General features: G+C 28.3%; 3 protein-coding genes and 1 long non-coding RNA gene across 5 annotated transcripts; 2 read left to right on the top strand and 2 right to left on the bottom strand.

Annotated features, from left to right (window-relative positions):
- The first annotated feature begins 9 nt into the window (after positions 1-9).
- On the top strand, positions 10-2,553 carry LOC105837862. Its single transcript, XM_028194515.2, has 4 exons — positions 10-1,505; positions 1,640-1,743; positions 1,821-1,944; positions 2,150-2,553. The coding sequence occupies exons 1-4, from the start codon at positions 482-484 to the stop codon at positions 2,551-2,553; spliced, it is 1,656 nt and encodes a 551-aa protein (XP_028050316.2). The 5' UTR covers positions 10-481.
- A 155-nt stretch (positions 2,554-2,708) lies between these two features.
- Positions 2,709-12,851, top strand: LOC118644826. Its single transcript, XR_004962608.1, has 2 exons — positions 2,709-2,866; positions 11,956-12,851. It is a non-coding gene; the product is annotated as an uncharacterized LOC118644826 (long non-coding RNA).
- Positions 4,284-11,688, bottom strand: LOC105827872. Of its 2 annotated transcripts, none has more exons than XM_036284455.1 (5): positions 11,160-11,688; positions 7,677-7,760; positions 6,330-7,071; positions 4,657-5,014; positions 4,284-4,582 (listed from the first exon to the last, which is right to left on the bottom strand). In XM_036284455.1, the coding sequence occupies exons 1-5, from the start codon at positions 11,212-11,214 to the stop codon at positions 4,394-4,396; spliced, it is 1,428 nt and encodes a 475-aa protein (XP_036140348.1). In that variant the 5' UTR covers positions 11,215-11,688; the 3' UTR covers positions 4,284-4,393. The 2 variants fall into 2 exon arrangements, with proteins under 2 accessions (XP_036140348.1, XP_012521515.2); XM_012666061.3 differs by having other exon boundaries at positions 11,148-11,687.
- On the bottom strand, positions 12,164-16,125 carry LOC105827875. Its single transcript, XM_012666066.3, has 4 exons — positions 15,913-16,125; positions 14,737-14,817; positions 14,237-14,416; positions 12,164-13,265 (listed from the first exon to the last, which is right to left on the bottom strand). The coding sequence occupies exons 1-4, from the start codon at positions 15,965-15,967 to the stop codon at positions 13,150-13,152; spliced, it is 432 nt and encodes a 143-aa protein (XP_012521520.1). The 5' UTR covers positions 15,968-16,125; the 3' UTR covers positions 12,164-13,149.
- Between the last annotated feature and the right edge of the window lie 1,454 nt (positions 16,126-17,579).

The following is a 17,579-nucleotide window of genomic DNA, read 5'->3' as shown; positions in this document are numbered from 1 at the left end:
ATTATTTAATATTAAATCTAAGTGCCAATTTTATTACGTAATAATAACATTCATTAAATTTTTTGGAAGGCGGCTATTATTTAATTTATGCTTTAAAAGTAGTTTTCTTTTGCATTATTTTCATTACAGGAGTTTAAGATGGGATTTGCGCCCAATTTAAAACAAATAGAACAAAGACCTTTGCATGGCACGACGGTGTCCATCCACGGCTTTCACGAAATACCGCCGCGTAAAAAATGGAATATATCTACAATTTGTTTTCTTATTGCAGCTATTGCTGTTACAAAGTTGAAAGTATGATTTAATTTATCGATCTGCGCGCGTTTACTAATCAAGATAATTTTGTTTCACAATGTTTCTTTTATATTGACGCAATCAGGTGTCGTTTTCGATTAGAGACGAAGAACGGAAGAAGGTTGTTCTAAGAATTGCGAAACCGCACAGTCCGGTTGAAGTCCTGAAAACATTGTTTGGGAAAGATATGCCATTGAATAGAGTATGGTCGATAAAGTGCAGTCCCAAATGCAGCGCGAATTTTCATGGTTACGTGGGATTATCCGACAGAAACGCGATGCAGTGGATTTTTTTAAATCACAGGCCAATCTGTTGCCCTCTTGTTCTGAAGTTAATTAAGATTGCCTTCAAAGAAAGGCTCAACTCGTTTTCTGATCAGAAATTCAACGCGCGTGATTCGGGTGAAAATATATTTATCCTGTTTTTTCTTACGTTCTCAGAGAAAGAATTCACGTTTGTTACCGAAAATGGAAAAAGATGCATCATGTTTTATAATATGCAGAAGATATTAAATGCCATTAAAAATTGCATCTTTAAATGTCTCGCGGAAGAAGCTACAGTTTCCTCCATTATCCCTTATTTATATAAAACACAATTGTTAAAACAAATATATTTAAAAAGAGAAAAATCTGTTTTTAGCAACGATATCAATAAACATCAAAATATTACATCTTCGATGATAGAAAAAAAAATCGTTTTGATTGGCTTTAAAAGAAAAAGAACTACGTCAACTAATTATCTCAACAAACAATGTAAAATAAATGATAATATTGAAACCGTCAAGCATTATGTAAGTAAAAGACATAATGCATTGACTAACATTCATTGCCAGACAGACGTTACTGCTACGAAACGTACGAATTTGTGTGTAGATAAAGATATAAAGACAATACACAGCATTGATAAAATGCAAGAAAGTTCCATGAATCTAGATATAACAGATGATTCTGGTAAATCTAATAAGGTTCTCAATTGTCATGAAAACAATAATTTAGTAAACACGATTTCGCCTCTTTCTGAATGGTCGAATTGGACTTATTATACAAATAATAAAAAACACGATTTTACAAGAAATATGAATAATATATTTCGTAAAAATGAGATACCTCACTTTGATTTTTTGCCGCGAAAATTGTACGGTTTTTTACAGCATCGTTACGTTAAATTGACAAATTTGAAATCTTTGAACAGTCCCAACGATACAATTTTGTGTAAGTAATTTTGGGATGAAGAAATAAATTAACTATTTATATATTTACTTTATTATTATATGTATACATAAATGAATTTATATATTTATATAGTTTAGTTTATTAAATGTATTAAATATATTATAAATTCCGAGTCACAGAAAACTGGCAACATGAACAAACAACGGTGCATCCTTGTAAGTTAAAGCAAAAATTATGCGAATTTAAATTATCACGAGAATCATTAAAGTGCATAAAAGTATGTGTACATAAAGCTATAAAAATAATTAATTTGTCTCAGATAGAAATGTTTTAAAAAATATATTTTTCTTATAGATTATAAATCAAGTTAATAATGAATTTATTGCCGCATGGATGACGTACAATGACAAGAAAATTTTATTAATGATCGATCAACATGCTGTCCATGAAAGAATACGTTATGAAAAATTGCTTCTTAGTAAGTAATTATAATACTTTTTCGTGATAAAAAAACGTCAGTTTTTTTGTTGAAAGTTTAACACGCGCAATATTTAAAAATACTAAAATAAAATATTAGATTAAAATATTTTTTAAATTTAATTAATATAAAAATATATGTAAAAGATCAATAATGCAATAAATCTTCTTCTAAGTAGTTAGTTACAATTATTATTGTTATTTAGGTCACAAGGTGCAGAACGAGAGTGAGTTACTTTCTTTTAATTTGCGTGATCCTTTATCCATGGAATTTCCTACAGAAATATGCAATTTACTCCTACGTAATAAAATATCATTGATGAAATACGGAATAAGTTTGGGATCATTAAAGGAAAACACACTATTAATACGCACAATACCACAATGTTTAGTTACGAATAGTGATCCCTATAATAATAAAAAAATACTGCCAAAAATTCATAGTTTGTTGAACGACGTGCTAAAGAATCGTAATGTAATGAGTCAAACAAACACATTACCATTGACTATTCATAATGCTATAGCTTCGGGGGCTTGTCATGGTACAATGCTCATATTTCATTGTAACATAAGTGTTATGGATGAATGTATTATATGTTTACGTATATAATAATAATTATTATTATTATATTGTATTAAAAATTTATATATATTGCATTATCATCTACATCGTAGGCAGTTGCTATATTTTAAAACGTTGCAGATTTATATGTAATTATCTTTTCTATTTTATTTTTACTAATTTTTGAAATTTTTCAGGTGCTATTAAATTCGGCGATAAGCTAACTTTAGAGCAGTGTAAGCGTCTTATAAAGTTATTGAAGCATACGCAATTTCCCAATCGATGTGCACATGGACGACCGACTATAATACCAGTAATGGAATTTTCAGAATTAGGAAAAAGAAACGTCAAGAAATATGAGGTACGCATTATAATTATCCTTTATTCTTCCTATTTTGTTACAATAAAGCTGATTTGACTGAGAGAGAGAGAAAGAGAAAGAAATCATAAATGGTATTTTGCACGTAAACATATAGTTGTTAGATGCATACAGGGAGCTAGGGATATAATAATATAAAATATATATTAATATTTTGATGGATATATGTATCATTATGTACAGATATATTTTATGTATGTATACATATAGATAAATTGGTTATATATATATATATATATATATATATATATATATATATACATATTGTCATTTTTTGATCATTTTTTTCAGAATAAGTATAAGAACAAAATTTTAAGCTTTAATTATTATTTAGAATTTATTTAAAAAAAGATTATTTATTGTCTATTTATATTTATATTTCGCGTCTTTTTCTGTTTGATTCTTATCAGAACAAAGTTAACAATTTGATGCTACTAATAAAGAATAATTTGACGAATAATTTTCTAGATTTTTTAAAAGTAAATTTGTTTGATTTTTGTAGAAACTCTTTACATATAAAGTAGAATATATGCATAAACAATATACATATATATGTATGTATATAATTTATATACAATTTATATACATACATACATATATATATATATATATATATATATATATATATATAATTTATATATATATACATACATTGTTTATGCATATATTCTACTTTATATATATAAAGAGTTTCTACAAAAATCAAACAAATTTACTTTAAAAAAATCTAGAAAATTATTCATCAAATTATTCTTTATTAGTAGCATCAAATTGTTAACAACTTTGTTCTGATAAGAATTAAACAGAAAAAGACTCAAAATATAAGTATAAATAAACAATAAATAAACTTTTTTTAAATAAATTTTGAATAATAATTAAAGCTTAAATTGTACTTATCCTAGGAATATACTTATTCTGAAAATGACCGTATATGTATGTACAATATATGGTTTACAGATTTTGTCCTAAAAATTTAAGTTTTTAGATTTGTTGTAATTTTTGTATATAAAAAATTCTGTATGTGTACTGTTTATACACACACATACACACACACACACACACACAGAGAGAGAGAGAGAGAGAGAGAGAGAGAGAGAGAGAGAGAGAGAGAGAGAGAGAAAGAGAGAGATGTTTGAAATCATTTATATCAACACTCTTGGGGAGGTAGAAGGGATTGAAGTGAACAAAAATGTCTTTTACTATTTTACGATGACCACAAATAATTATTAAGTTATTAATTTATTAAGATAATTGAATTTTATTTGGCAGTTAGACGAATGCTACTTTACGAGCATTGACGCGAATGATTTCAAACGTCCTATAATTGAAGCGATACACAAAAGATTCCATTCTATGAATTATTTTAACAAAAAATCCAAATCATGCTTTTTAGATATGCTTTTTGGATGTCGATTTGAATTTCTATCTAACTTAGAAAATCTCAAAAGGCCTTTTGTTTTAATTTAAATATATCAAAATTTAAATTTATTGCACAAAATTTGTAATCTGCTAATCATATTTGGGAATAACGAGGATAATATCTCTTCCTTTTAATGAAACTGGACAATCTTTCTGCAAGTATAAAAAGGGACATATTGTGTAAAGAACGATTTCCAATTGAGGTGAAAAATCGTGGTCCATGATTTTCTTCCAGTTTTCATTGTTTGGCGTATTAAAACTTATCTTAATCATGTCACCCTACAAAAATAAGAAACATAATTTATATAATAGAGTAGATAAATTCTCAAATATGTGAGCATGTCGTTGCTTACTTTCGACGTCAATTTCACGTTCTTTATATATCCGCAAGGGTTGGTACGCGATAGCGCTTTTATCAGTGTAAAATGAATTTCAAGCTTCCCTTTTATGTTATCCTTTTCAAACCAATTCCAGGCTTTATTTAGAATATTTATGAGCTCACTATTCTCAATTAATTTCTGATCGAATAGGAACTTCCTCGTTGTGTTAAGTTCGTTGGTCTCCAGAAACTTATCGAGTTTCTCTTTTTTATTTGTACACTTGTTAAAAGAATGAAACATGCTGCATCCAATCATCCAAGACTCTTTGTACAATGGCAGCAAACTTTCAATTGTTCGGTTTTTATATGGTTGCGGTTTGATGTTCAGTAAACTAAAATATGGGCAAACCTTTACAAAAGGACCCAGTCCTAATGATCTTGACATATGTCAAGGTCACCCTCTTGAGTAATACTTAAGAGAAAATCTCTAAAAAGCCGCCGCTCGTGATTCGTTAAAAAGTTATTAACAAAAAAATTTCATAATTTGTAATTTTCTGATACCATGTACAAGTAAAAAGAAATATGGGTAAATCTTAACAAAAGGGGACTCAGCCACAGCGACTTGACATATGTTAACATATGTTGTCCTCCTGTGTTATTAACGTTATTAAAGTTATTTAAAAAAAATTTCATAAATACGATATATACATGATATCTCTGTTTTATTTAAAGTTGCAAATTCATGTCGTGCAGAGAACGCGTGGGCGGGATGAAAGGGAAGGGCTTCATCCTTCCCCTACATCCACAGATTAATTTTTATAAAGCACGCATTTTTGCATGCTTTAAAATAAAAAAATGTATTAATTTATACGTGCTTTATGAAAATTAATGCGGGGATGTAAGGGGGAGACGAAGACCTGCCTTTGCACTCCACCCACACGTTTTCTGCACCACATGGATTTGCGATTTTGCATAAAAGATTAGGATAATAATAAATTAATAGACTTTCTTATTTTAAAGCACACATAAATGCGTGCTTTATTTTAATAATAAATTTATCATTTATTGGGACTGGGTCTCCTTTTGTTAAGATTTATTTTTTTATAAGATTTTGATTAGGATAATAATAATTAGGTTTAAATTAAGATAATAATAAATCAATACATTTTCTTATTTTAAACCACGCAAAAATGCGTGCTTTATAAAAATTAATGCAAGGATGTAAGGGGAGGGCGAAACCCTCCCCTTGCACCCTGCCCACGCGTTTCTTGTACCACATAGGTTTGTGATTTTAAGTAAAGCAGAGATATCATGCTTTATCATGTTTATGAAACTTTTTTTGTTAATAACTTTTTAACGAATTACAAACACTACTCAGGAGGGTGACCTTGATAACATGTCAAGGCTAAGGTCATCGAAGTTTGGTCCTCTTTTGTAAAGGTTTACCAAAATATGTTGTAAAAAATACATTATTTTGAAATAAGAAAGATATTTAATTATTTTGAAATATTAACTGTTTTAGGGAAATATTAATTATTTTGAATAAAAGATATAGATAAATTATATTGAAAAAAGATATAAATAAAATATATTACATTGAAATATGACTAGAGAAACTCTTTCTTGATTCACAAAGTTACTTAGTCCAAGATTTATGATACAGACAGATAACTCAAGTCATTCCAATTTGCTGTTTTAATCACTTACGACAAAGAAGTATTGTTCGCGATAGCGTCTTTCTCAGTTTTGTTCTGCAAATTTACATTGACAAACTTTATTTTGTTGTCAGAAATCGATTTGTTACGTTGAGGCTCACTTAAGCTAGGGTATGTATTGTTAGTTTTCTCAGACGACGTAGGATTATCGCCACTTAAGGCAATGGCTACGATTCCGCCCGCAGTCCCGGACGCAATTCCCTCAATCACAGCCGTCCAAATTGAACTATCTCTACACTTAGATATGCAATCTGATACGGAATTCTCATTTGTATGTGACTCAGCATGTGATATAAAATCTTCTGGTGGCGGAATTATCGAATTATAATGAAAATTGGTCTCCTCGTTGTGTGCGTGTGTGTTGATATTTGGCTCCTCATTTCTACGTGACCCAGCATGTGATAAAAAATCCTCTGGTGGCGGAATTATCAAATTATAATGAAAATTGGTCTCCTCGTTGTGTGTGTGTGTGTTGATATTTGGCTCCTCATTTCTACGTGACCCAGCATGTGATAAAAAATCCTCTGGTGGCGGAATTATGGGATCATAATGAAAATAGGACTCTTTGTTGTTGAAATTTGGTTCCTCATTTCTATGTGATTCAACATGCGACATGAAATCTGATGTGAACTCATCTGGTGGCGGAATTATCGGGTGATAATCATTAAAATAATTGTTGAAATTTAGCTCTTCTTTTGGAAGTGATATAGGGGGAAGTTTAATATTTTCTAACTCTGCAAATGCAATAAGTTATATTATTAAAAACAATATAAAATTATAGAAAGCTGTTGTCTGTACAAAGTATAGAGATAAGAGTTTGAAAAGAATTTTTTCTACTCGACGTGATTCTTTAGACGTGCTATTAGTAGTACGCGTGCTGCAAATGCCATCTTTCTATGTCAAATGATTTTTAAAAGGAGATTAAGTCAATAATCCTTTCGACTTATGATGAATGACTTATACATACGATGTAATCGACGATGTGACATTTTTTTATTGTCAACAATATGCCTACATTGTGCAATATGCAATGTATTGAAAAAATTGATGGATTGAATATTAAACAATTTTAAATAAACATTAAACATTAAAAAATAACACAGGTAATAATAATAGTACATTTTACTTTGTTACATAGGTATAAAGTAATAATAATAATACTAAAGTGTAGACATTTAAAAAATAAGAGAAATATATAATAATAGTATGCATATAAATATTATATAATGTTGTTTAATATTAATAATGATATATAAGTAAATATAATATTAATAATGATGAAACGTAAATATAATAATGAAAATATTTTATTCTGAAGTGTAAAGATAATATAACATACTTATAGATTCAATTGGATGTGGAATAGAGCGTGAAAAACCACGCCAATTTGTTTTAAATAGACTTCCTAATAGACCGCTATTTACTGTAAACACAATATAAAAATATATAATTTGGCATATATGCAATAATTTTCTAATATTTAACACTAGAACAATCGGCAATATATACTTATTTTTATTATTCTTTTTTATTTTTACTTTCTTTATTTCTTTACTTTTTTAATATTTATTATTACTTTTAATTTTTTTAATATATATTTAAATAATTAATCCGAAAATAAAAAAATCTGATAAAAATTACATTAATAGTTTTTGTAATTTAATCTAAAAATCTTAAATCCCGTCATTTTGACAACTTGTTCTAATGTTAAATAAATATCTTTTGTAATTGTGGATTTACGTATGTAGATATGTATATCTTAATTAATGAGGTGGTGATAAACTATCACAAAATTACCAAATGTTATAAAAAATCAATTTATTTGTTTTTGTATATCAACACTTTAAATTATACATTATACGTTATACAAATATACATTAATACAGTATTAAATTAACAGAGAAGATGGTAATATGGTCATTTATATTTTATATAATAATTTTGTTAATAATTAATATTATATAAATTAAAACTTAACAATTATATTCATCAAAGTGTTGGTCATTAGATGTTAGACTTAAAATTACGAAATATTTACGATAATTATGCACAATAAGGGCAACCTCACCGATTTCAATGACCTTGTTTAGAATAATGACCATATGTTGTCATGGTCATTATTCTAAACAACTTTTTCCTATACATGTTACTGCCGTTCGGCCTTAGTTTCCGAGTTATACATAAAAGTTTTTTTTTAATTTCTTGCTTCAATTTCATTAGTTTTGAAACAGAGCAAAGGAGGATGCAGAAAACGCGTGGGCAAGGAGCAGGGGGAGAAGCTTCGTTCCTCTGCTTTGCTCTGTAAACAGGAGGAAGGTGTAAAAAAGGGGTAAAAAAAGTTTTAAAATGTTTTAGTTTCGTTTTGTGTGGAAAGTCATAAAACTTATGTGGTATAGAGTACGCGTGGGCGGGGGAGAAGCGGAGCCCCTGCGTTCTCTATATCATATAATTGGATTGTTTATATATACGTATCGTACTTTTTGCGCACTTCTACTCAGAGCACTTCTACCGACGGGATAGGGGGAGGGGGAGAGGGGGAGGGCGAAAGCCCCTCTTGCTCTCTTCCCGCGCGCGCGCGCGTGTGTGTATGTGTGTGTGTGTGTGACCACAGTTTGTCGTATTGTATTTATTAAACTTTTTTTATTAATAAGTTTTTGTTAATAATTGTGTATAACTTAGAAACTAAAACGTCGAACGGTGGTAACATGTATAGGGAAAAGTTGTTTAAAATAATGACCCGAACAACATATATCATGGTCATTGAAATCGGGGTTGAAATGAGGTCGCCCTTATTGTGCATAATTACCATATTTACTATATTACACATTACATATTATTATTTATAAAAATGTACCGACACTGCATAATGGATCAAAGAGAAACAGAGATGGTAATATAGGTATCACAAGAATAAATGTAAAAAACTGATTTTATTTAAAAAAGTTATGATTATAAAATTATATATATTTATGTAAAATAATTTAGGTTAGAATAAAATTGTAGCATAATTGTGAAGAGAGAAATAAAGGTATATAGACTTCTTTAATAAAGCATTTTTAAGTAACCTCTTTCTTCTGTCGCGATAATAATTTATACATCTCACGAATTATTGATTGACAATACAGCGACAATCAATCATCAAGAAAGTTTTTCGATATAAGGATGATCGAAATTGGCCATATTATATCAACACACTTAGGTGGCTATATTAATAAAAATATTGTGTTATTATTTATTTATGTATAACTCGAAATGTGTACAGCTGAATACAAAATTAAATAACAAAAAATACTCAAGTGTACATACATTTGTGTAATAATATGTTTAAATTTAAAAAGAATGAAGAAGTATGTGTAATTAAATGTTAAAATGTACCTTAAAAAAGTTTCGAAATGCTCGAAACAAAAATTTCTTTACAACAAACATTGGCTATTGTATATTATCATATTTGCATTTCATAGCAGCAGACTGCTAAATGATTCTATAAGTAATTACTAGAATTTGTCAGCTAATAACGGAGATAATACGAGTGGCCATGTCTACAATGGCTATAATACCACCTTCTCATAATAGAAATTATACATTAAAGGTTTAGATAGTATTTATGTTTATCTCGCGGAGAAGTTTTCACTAAAGGAGAATCTGTGACTTTAACTATATATACATTATATTATAAAAAATAATGCATAATTACAGGACCACCAAATTTTGTTGAGAGAAACCCGAGATTCTACTAGGTTCACTGTAGGTTTTTGGGGTCGTTAAATCTAAATCTATCGTTAGTTTTGTCCCACCATGTCAGATTTTGTAGAAAATGCAAAATTAAATCTCAGGCTCGTATTGTCAATAAGCGCAATCAACGAAATCTGATGTAATAATGAGAACATTTCAAGTCCAAGAAATGAAAATAGACAAACTCTAGTCAGAAAGAGGGATCAATAATAAATCTATGTAAGACAAAGTCAATCACAAAATGGCTGGCTTGTTTATCACTCAGTATAACAAAAGATGATATATTTTAATAATGAGTTTATAGTTTTACGTACGTATATATAAGTGCGTGAGTTGGCATGTACATTATTGAATGAATATGTGTGTGCGCGTGTGTAATTGAGTGCGTAAATAAGTCCACCCCATCAGCAACACTGAGTCCACGTCTAGATTAGATTCTAGAGGTCAACAGTTCGTTTCTGTCCGAGCCATAAGCTCCGGGATTGTTAGGTTTAGATTCCCATATAGCATTTCGCGTTTTGCGAACATCCTAGAGATGTCGTGCGGATATTTCGACATCACAGGAACGTTCGCGGGACGAGTGTACTGCATGGATAATACAAATTCAGTTTCTTTGGGTTTACTTTCCATTGAACCTACGGGTACATTTTACATAAGCTCATCATTAGTCTGACTAGAGTTTGTCGTTTTTCATGTACTTGAAATGTTTTTCATTATTATAAAACAAATTTCGTTGATTGCGCTTATTGACAATACAAGCCTGACACTTAATTTTGCTCATTTTCTACAAAATCCGATGTGCTGAATCCAAATTCATCGTTTAAACGATGAATTTGGATTCAGCGACTCAAAAAATCTTTAGAAAATCTGATTATAAGATCTCGAGTTCCTCTTTTAACAAAATTTTGTGGTCTTGTATTATTAAAGATGATAAAGATAAAATTTGAATTTAAAACCTATGCAGACTAAATCGTCTTAAACTAAAATTACATTTAAAAGTAATATTACAAAACTTTAATCATTCAATATTTTTAAACTATAAAATATTTTTAAGTTATGTCATTGCAACAATAATTACCTATATGATTACCTATAATGAATAAAATGACAATCTTGGTCATCAGTATCTTGATTCCCATGTTCATTGTTGTGCTGAAATTGTATTGACTATAGTTCGAATCTCGAAGAAATCACTGACATGCGTTATTTGTTCGCGCACAGAGTAAAACTGTTACTATCTTGCCGATTTTACGCTAAATGTGACGTGACATGAGTAACATTGCTTTTATACAATTGAAATCTCCAGGGCCGCCGTAAGCGGGCGTGCAGAACATACACTGCTATTAGTAGACGCCACATCGATATCAAATTTTTTAAATAATATTTTTATAACTTTTTTTAAAAATATTTCAACATTTCCTCATCCTGTTTTGTAGCTTTGTCAATAGTCTCAAATATTTCATCTGGACTATAAACATGAGGCGCCAAATCTGAACTTACACGTGGGCGCTTGAACGTAGCAATGATCTTAAAAATCTGTGTTATAGTCGTTTTTTTATTGATGATATTAATAAATCCTAAGGATCAATTTAATAATTGATCTCATATTTGTAAATATTTAGAAATCGAGTCAACTATTAACTCAAATTATTACAATTTAAGTTGTTAATAATACTATATTTTATTTTTTTTTAATTCCATTTTAATTTTTTATTTCTTTATTAAATTATTACTTAATCCCTTTATTAAAATTTTTTCTAATTGAATTAAATTTTTAAAATATAGTTTGTTCTCTCAAAACAAGATTTATTATTTAGATTTATAAATATTATTATATTTTACAAAAATAATTAAATATTTTACTAATATTGTATCACAAATTTCAGGAAAAATTAAACTTTGCTTCCTTGAAGAAGACTACATTATTGGAATAGACCAGCAATCGTATATATACTGTCTAATGTAATTAAAAATATAATTATTATTCTTAAATATATATATATAAAATTACATGTAGAAATATAGTTTATTTAATAAAAAGAAATATTTGGTCCACACAAAAAGGTATGTTTATTATAAAACCAGACAACTATGTTTATTGCAAAACTTTTTTTAATAAATCGCAATATACATTTTATGTCATTGTAACAAAGAGTGAGGCCAAAAATCGTCTGTTTCTCCAAATTTAGACTTGAATTCAGTGTTAAACCATAGTTATGTACAAGACATTGTTCCTTTGAAAGTTTTAAATTGAGTCTACTTTTTATCTTTAAGATATGAGGGATCAAAGTTCGCATAAAATGAAGGCTAAAAGTTCCTATCAACTGTTCTGATTCATTTTGCGAGATGCTGAGGTCTTCATGACTATGTACGTACAAGAATCGTACTTTAGCTTTCGAAAGAACTGACGCGGGATCGATGTTGTAAGAACCAATGCACCGCAATTTTGAAGGGGATTGATTCAGATGACTTCGGTAACTGACTGCTGCATGATAGCGCGCGCGGGTACACACATGCACACACGCGCGCACACGTGTATATGTATATACATATCTAAGATCTAAACTTTATGACATATATCATAATCTTATTTTCTGTACGTAGATTTTTTGGAAGTAGTGGATAAGGCACTTCATGCAGAATGTAAATTTTGACCTCTTATATCTTGAAGATAATGAGTGGGCTCAATCTGAAACTTCTAGGGTATTAATATCTTATATATAACTATTGTTTAGCCTCAAATTCAACTCGAAATTCAAGGGCAAGGTCTGTAGATGAACGACAGGAGGAGAAGGAAGGTCTTTGCATGAGCGTCATTTTGGGGCCATAAAATGTATGTGTAGTGTTTGTTGTACGAGAAGAGTTAGTGAGTAGTAGTAAAAGTGGAATGTGGAGAAGGTGGAATTGATGTATTAGCCCCCGTCATGTTGGGGCCAAATGTTTAACAATGGATGCGGAGACCTTTCTTCCTCTCCCGTCGTTCATCTACAGACATTGTTCAAGGCTAACGAAACAAACGATTTTTGGCCTGTTTTTGGCCTCATTCTTTATCTCATTACAAGAATAAAAACCAAAAGAAATTATATTACATGATCGTGATCTTCATAATTAGGGTACGAAGGATTTGGGTTGATGGGCGGATAAATCAGGCCTGTGCCGCGGTAAGAATTTTTGATGGGCTGCTGAGGATATCCGTCTAGAAATCATCAGTATTATAAACATTATAAAAATTACATTATTTGTACCATGTTAGTTACACAACATATAAAGAGATTGGAGTTTTAAGGAGATTCTCCAGTTTAAGCAGAGGAAAAAAAAAGAGGAGAGTCATATGACTTTTTATTCATATGTAGATCTTTTAACAAAGTAGTTTTTGATATTGTCATCTTCAAAATAATAAAGAATAAAGAAAATTGAAGCACAAATAATAATTTATTATTTAAAAATATTTTCTTTATAATATAGATAAATATTAATGTAAAAAAAAATAAGAAAGAGTTGTTTAATAATAATTTAAATTTGAAATGTAATAATAAATGTTGTTATGTCACTTTTTTATTAGTATACCGTCATATTTAAGAAAAATTATGTAATCTAGCCTATAATTCACAAACCTTTCATACTCTTATCAGAAATATATACAGCTTTATTTTTATAATATACAATTATATAGCTATATTTTTATAGTATATTATTATAAAGTTTTATTTTTTTAATGTTCTTTAAACTTTATTCTTTTATATAAATATTATTTTCTATAATTCTTACATTTGATTTGCAATTTGTTTAAATTATTAAAAACTGGCAATTCTCATTAGAATCTTTTGAAGCTATTTTAGAAAATTATTTAAAGAAAATTGTAAGTGAAAAATTTTCGTCGAAAAATTTGAAGAAATTAAAAAATGGCTTTATTAATTACAAACTTATTCTCAACATTTAATCACGTTGTTACAAAATAACTGGAGGACTCCTCAAAAAAATTAAAAAGCAATGTTTTAACTTTAAAAGAACTGGACATAAAATTTGATATTTTACCAAATTTGATCTCCTACGTTGCAAATACAAAAAGATGTATCAAAGTTCATTCTTACATGCCTAGAGCATAGAGATCTAAACACGCTGGTGTTACTTTGTTTCAACTTAAAAAAAAGGGAATAATCAATGTACCTGATAAATGATGTGATGGTGAATTATTTATTGATGGATATCTTGATTGCATATTTTCTGTGTTAGTTCCAAAACCAAATTCAGATAAAGACGTCGGATTAGCATGACTAGTTCTAGATATCGATCCTTTGTAATAGCTATTTGATGGTTGATTCCATCCTGTTTTACGTGAATTAGAGCCTGAGGATATAATGGATTTGTAACATTATAACAAAATTTTCTTTTTTTACTACCTATATTTTTATATAATATAGGTTTTTAATATAGTATTTTATATAATATATGCATGATAATAAATACATTTTGCAACATGTTGCAATATATTGAAAAAACCAAAAAATACATACACATACAAATACATTCTCAAAAATATTTTTAAAAATATAACGATTATAATCTGCATATAATTAATATATACACATATATTAAAAATAGCAAAATAGTAAAATGTAGAAATAATAAAAATATTTAATAACAAAAAATATATGAACATTACATACTTGTCTGCCAAAAGGTGCTTCTCCCGTTAGAAACTCTTGTTCCACTACCAATTCTTCCCAAGATTTTGATACCTTCTGTATCTGATATAGATACAATATTATATAAACAATTTCTAACATGCAATAACTTTACAACATTTACTTAGATTTTTTAATTTATGAAATTGATACGTCTTAATTATTGTAATTACAATTAATATTTATTACATATAATTAAAAGCTTAATTTATTTATTTTTGTATATTGTTAAAGTTAAATGAATTAAGTTTGTAGTAATAGTTTTGAAACAATCTTTATAAATCTCAGTATGTATATTCCAATTATCGTTTTTACTGCCACAAGTTTAATTTTATAAACAATTATTAATAACTTTTTATATTTATATCTTATAACTTATTCCAACAATATAATGAAAAAGGAAATTTCGGTAATTATTATATCTTACTGTATCTCAAGATAAAGCTCTGCAATTTTTAAAAATTACTTATTAAAGCATTTTTTTTGTCGTTTAAACTGCCGCCTTTTTAAAATTATTTGCGTAATGTAAAATTTAGAATGCATCTTAAAACAGTTTTTGTATACGCTTTTTCATGAAAATCTCCAGTTTAGCATCTTGAACGCAATATTATTATGGTAAACGTCAACAAGTGAATAATATGAAGAGTGTGCACGACAGAGTAATTAATATAGGAAAAGAGAGGAATTTATTCTACAGCTATATTAATATCTATTACTCAATTATGTCTTTGTAAATGTATTTTATAGAATTTAAAAATATTTTTTTTATTGTCTAATTGATACACATTTGTTACACATTTGTTATATATTTTAAAGCACGTTTTGAAAAGTTTTAAGTATTATATAAAACAATTAAAACTTATAAATTTTATATTATAAAAATCCGACATACGTCTAATTTGTGTCACTCTTTTATACTTTTATACTTTTTTAATATTATTATACGCGTATAATAATATTTTTTATAAAAATATAAATTAAATGCATATCAAATGTGTATTTAATGTAAATTAAGTGTATGCCTAATAATTTTTCTTTATTGATCCTGTAACCAATTTTTCCAAATTTATAAAACCTGTTTAACACATATGTTTGTTGATGTAATTTACTTAAATTATAAGTAAATGTAATTTACTTAAAAACATTATATACAATTACCAAAAACAAATAACACAATCACAGTTATTAAAAACAGTCTGATTTTTATGTCCATTATGCTGGTCTCGTTTCTGCCAAATTGTCGTATCGATCAGTTAAGAATTCTCTGAAGAAATCTCTGACACGCACTTTGTTCAGGTAAGTTAAACTTATTATTATTTCGACCTCACGCTAAACGCCTTGGGCTATGACTGTTCATATAACATCGAGATCTGTACTTTCGTAGTCATCTTTCTGCTAACGATGTCAATTGAAACTAATCTTGAAAAGTGAAGCAATTTAATAAATGAGTCAATTTGATATTTGTAACGTCACATTTGTAACTGTGATTCAAGCAGAATAATAGATAGAGCTTGATGATACATACTTTGTTTAGTTTACTTTATATGGTGATACTTTTTACGTTTGCAAAATAAAATCAGACTGAAATATGTCAAGCTATTAAACATTTCTTAATTAAAAATGTTAATAATATTATGTAATAATTTTGTGAACACGAGCTTTTACGATCCTTTAAAAATATAAAACTTTATATAATCCGGAATATTACAAAACGTACGGGAATGCCATCTTTTAATTCCCCGAGTTTTGTTTGAATTTATATTAAAAAATTTTTTAATTAATTTGAAATTCTTAATAAAAAACACATTTTGCACATTAATAATATACATCATAAAAAATACTTGAGTAACAGAGCAATTCATAGATGCTCGACGTGATTAATAACAATGAAGATGTTTTGTGAGAAGCCTGTAATCGCGCTTGTGCCAATGTGACAAAAAAGTAGAAGATTATTTAACCTTTCCCTTGGAAAAAATACATTGGACATAACATGCAATTTCAATAATTCAACTTTCTATCGTTTTCTTTGATGTGTAGACGCAAATGCGAACAATCGATAATCATCCACAATTTAGCGCGGTAAGTTTAACGCGTACAATATTTTATAAAAACATCCAGCAAAAGTGGAAAATGATTATAACACTTAAATTGCTGCAATTGTCTCTCTATCCTCGATATTATATAACTTCGCTGACTGTCGTACGCTACATCATAAAAGAAAGAAATTGTTTAGTATATTAAATAAATTATTACAGAGGAAAAAATGTACCAAGTAAAATATCCTCTCTGAAATTTGCTTTTTGCAGATTTGCTTCACATTTGCATCTTTATCGTTGCAAGAGAATGTATTTGTTCGACGATCATAATTATAAATTAAATGAAATTTTTTTTAGAATTCTCGGTGTGTGGCCTGATAAAAGAACGAAGTGTGATGATTTTCGTGCCACGTGCATCTGTATATTATTCATTTCTCACATAAGTGCAGAGGTGATTTCATATTTTTCAGTTATATTTTTCTAATAAGTTTAAAAATACACCAAAAATTTAAAGTAACTTACTAAGATCCTTATAAAGAATGTGAAAAAGTTGAAATTTTACATTTATATTTATAAATTTATAAATTTAAAAAATTTACCAAACTTTCAAACAACTCACGTAATATATATATATATATTTATGTGTACACACACACACACACACACACACACACACACACACACAAAATTATTAAATAAAAAATTATTTGGAGGTCAAATATCTTGGTAATGTTTTATTAACGTTTAAAGCATCATTAAGATGTCATTTGACTTTACTTTGGATTATTA

This window comes from Monomorium pharaonis, chromosome 3 (genome assembly GCF_013373865.1).
Source record: "Monomorium pharaonis isolate MP-MQ-018 chromosome 3, ASM1337386v2, whole genome shotgun sequence".
Classification (NCBI taxonomy): Eukaryota; Metazoa; Arthropoda; class Insecta; order Hymenoptera; family Formicidae; genus Monomorium; species Monomorium pharaonis.
This window is presented reverse-complemented; position numbering and strand designations above follow the sequence as displayed.